General features: G+C 48.2%; 1 protein-coding gene across 1 annotated transcript in view; it reads right to left on the reverse strand.

Moving 5' to 3' along the window:
* Positions 1–1,022, reverse strand: part of LOC104621961 (chromosome unknown open reading frame, human C4orf22) — a gene marked incomplete at its 5' end in the record, with an annotated part of 28,534 nt that extends 27,512 nt beyond the window's left edge. The window contains one exon of the mRNA XM_010288598.1: positions 880–1,022. Coding sequence (XP_010286900.1) covers positions 880–1,022 — 143 coding nt within the window. The remainder of the gene's footprint in view (positions 1–879) is intronic.
* Positions 1,023–1,484: the final 462 nt, after the last annotated feature.

A 1,484-nucleotide genomic window follows, 5' to 3' on the forward strand; every position in this document is an offset into this window, starting at 1 on the left:
AACGCGTTCAGAATTTGAGCGAACGGTATTGGCAGCCATTTGCATTACAGAAAATCACTTTCAGAAAATGCAGACCCTTTTACCGGGAGACAGTCACCGTGCGTGACGTTCAGCTGTTGGATGGTTCTCACCTTCTAACATGTGGGAAGAGAAGACTCCCGTAATGAGCCAGCAGCCCACTGAAATCGTTACAGTCTGTTCCCCGTGCCCACAGGACCTGCCCGCCACATCACATACTGCTGCAGCGCCAAGGCGGCCGCAGCCCCGGGCGGACTGCAAGCCTTGCTGCACCAAGCCTCTTCGACTCGGCCTTCACCAACAGAAGCGCACAAACATCTCTTACCTATGTCTCCGGGCGCTCGGGCACAGGATGTACTTTCAGGGAAACAGACACTTCTGTGAAAAAGCTCATTGATGGCGTTTCTCATTAGTCACAGGTAACGCACCATCTTATTTGCCACCGGAAGACCTCTGCAGGCGGCTCGCCTTCAAAGCAAAGCCTCTTCCCACGGACTGCGTGGCGAGCGGGCAAAGCTAGAGATGTTCTCGCAATTTCTGCCTGCAGCTAAGAGACCGGTGGCAGCTCCAGAAGCGTGCCCTTACCGTTCAAAGCATGTTGCTGTTTACAGACTCCTCAGGGTAACGAGACGTGCAGAGACAGGCCACGGTTCTAACGCCCGTGTTAAGTTTTATGCTCCAGACTAAATACATCAGACAGCGACCATTCCTAGGGCCGTTCTCCACAACTAATTCTGATCGTGGCATTTGCCTTTCAGTGAAAAACACTTTTATAAGCTATCTTCTTACTCAAAAACATTTCAGTCTTTCTCTGTTTGTTGCCTAAATGCAAATAAATGAAAACAAAATCAAGATAAATACCTCAGATCAGTGTTCCGAGGCAAAAGTCTTTTCTTCCCGCTGAAGTAGACTTCAAAATCATCTGTTGTCAGTCTGTGTGCGTAGTCGATGTATGCAGACACCTCCTGGTGACGAGAATTTCGGTCACGAATGAAGATTATGGACTGGAAAACACAAAAGCGGCCACAAATGAAGAACAGAAACATACCTACCTGCATAGATTTCTGTATAAAAACGCACTCAGAGAGTACATAAACATTTTCAGCCTCATCTGGGACAGGCTTGTGTTAGGAGTTAAGACACACAAATTATGGCATAGTAGGGCATATTCTTAACATGAGTTTGGCAGCACTGCAGTAAAAATTAACACAAACGCAGCGCCACACAACATGCCCTCGTGTATTCCCCGTCGCTCCTGCTGCCGCTGCGGAAGGTGTTTCCCCACAGGTCCCTATCTGCCAGCCCCGCGCACACGATCCTAAAGCACTCTAACACCATTGGACACCTATTTTTACGCAAAGGTGGTTTTGTTTGGCCACTCTACAATGCTACTGTCCGTGCGCTAATTACTGGACCAAAGCAAGAAGAGTGAGAATGTTATTTTATTTGGGATGCACATCTACAGA

Source organism: Phaethon lepturus, unplaced genomic scaffold (assembly GCF_000687285.1).
Source record: "Phaethon lepturus isolate BGI_N335 unplaced genomic scaffold, ASM68728v1 scaffold13026, whole genome shotgun sequence".
NCBI classification, from domain to species: Eukaryota; Metazoa; Chordata; class Aves; order Phaethontiformes; family Phaethontidae; genus Phaethon; species Phaethon lepturus.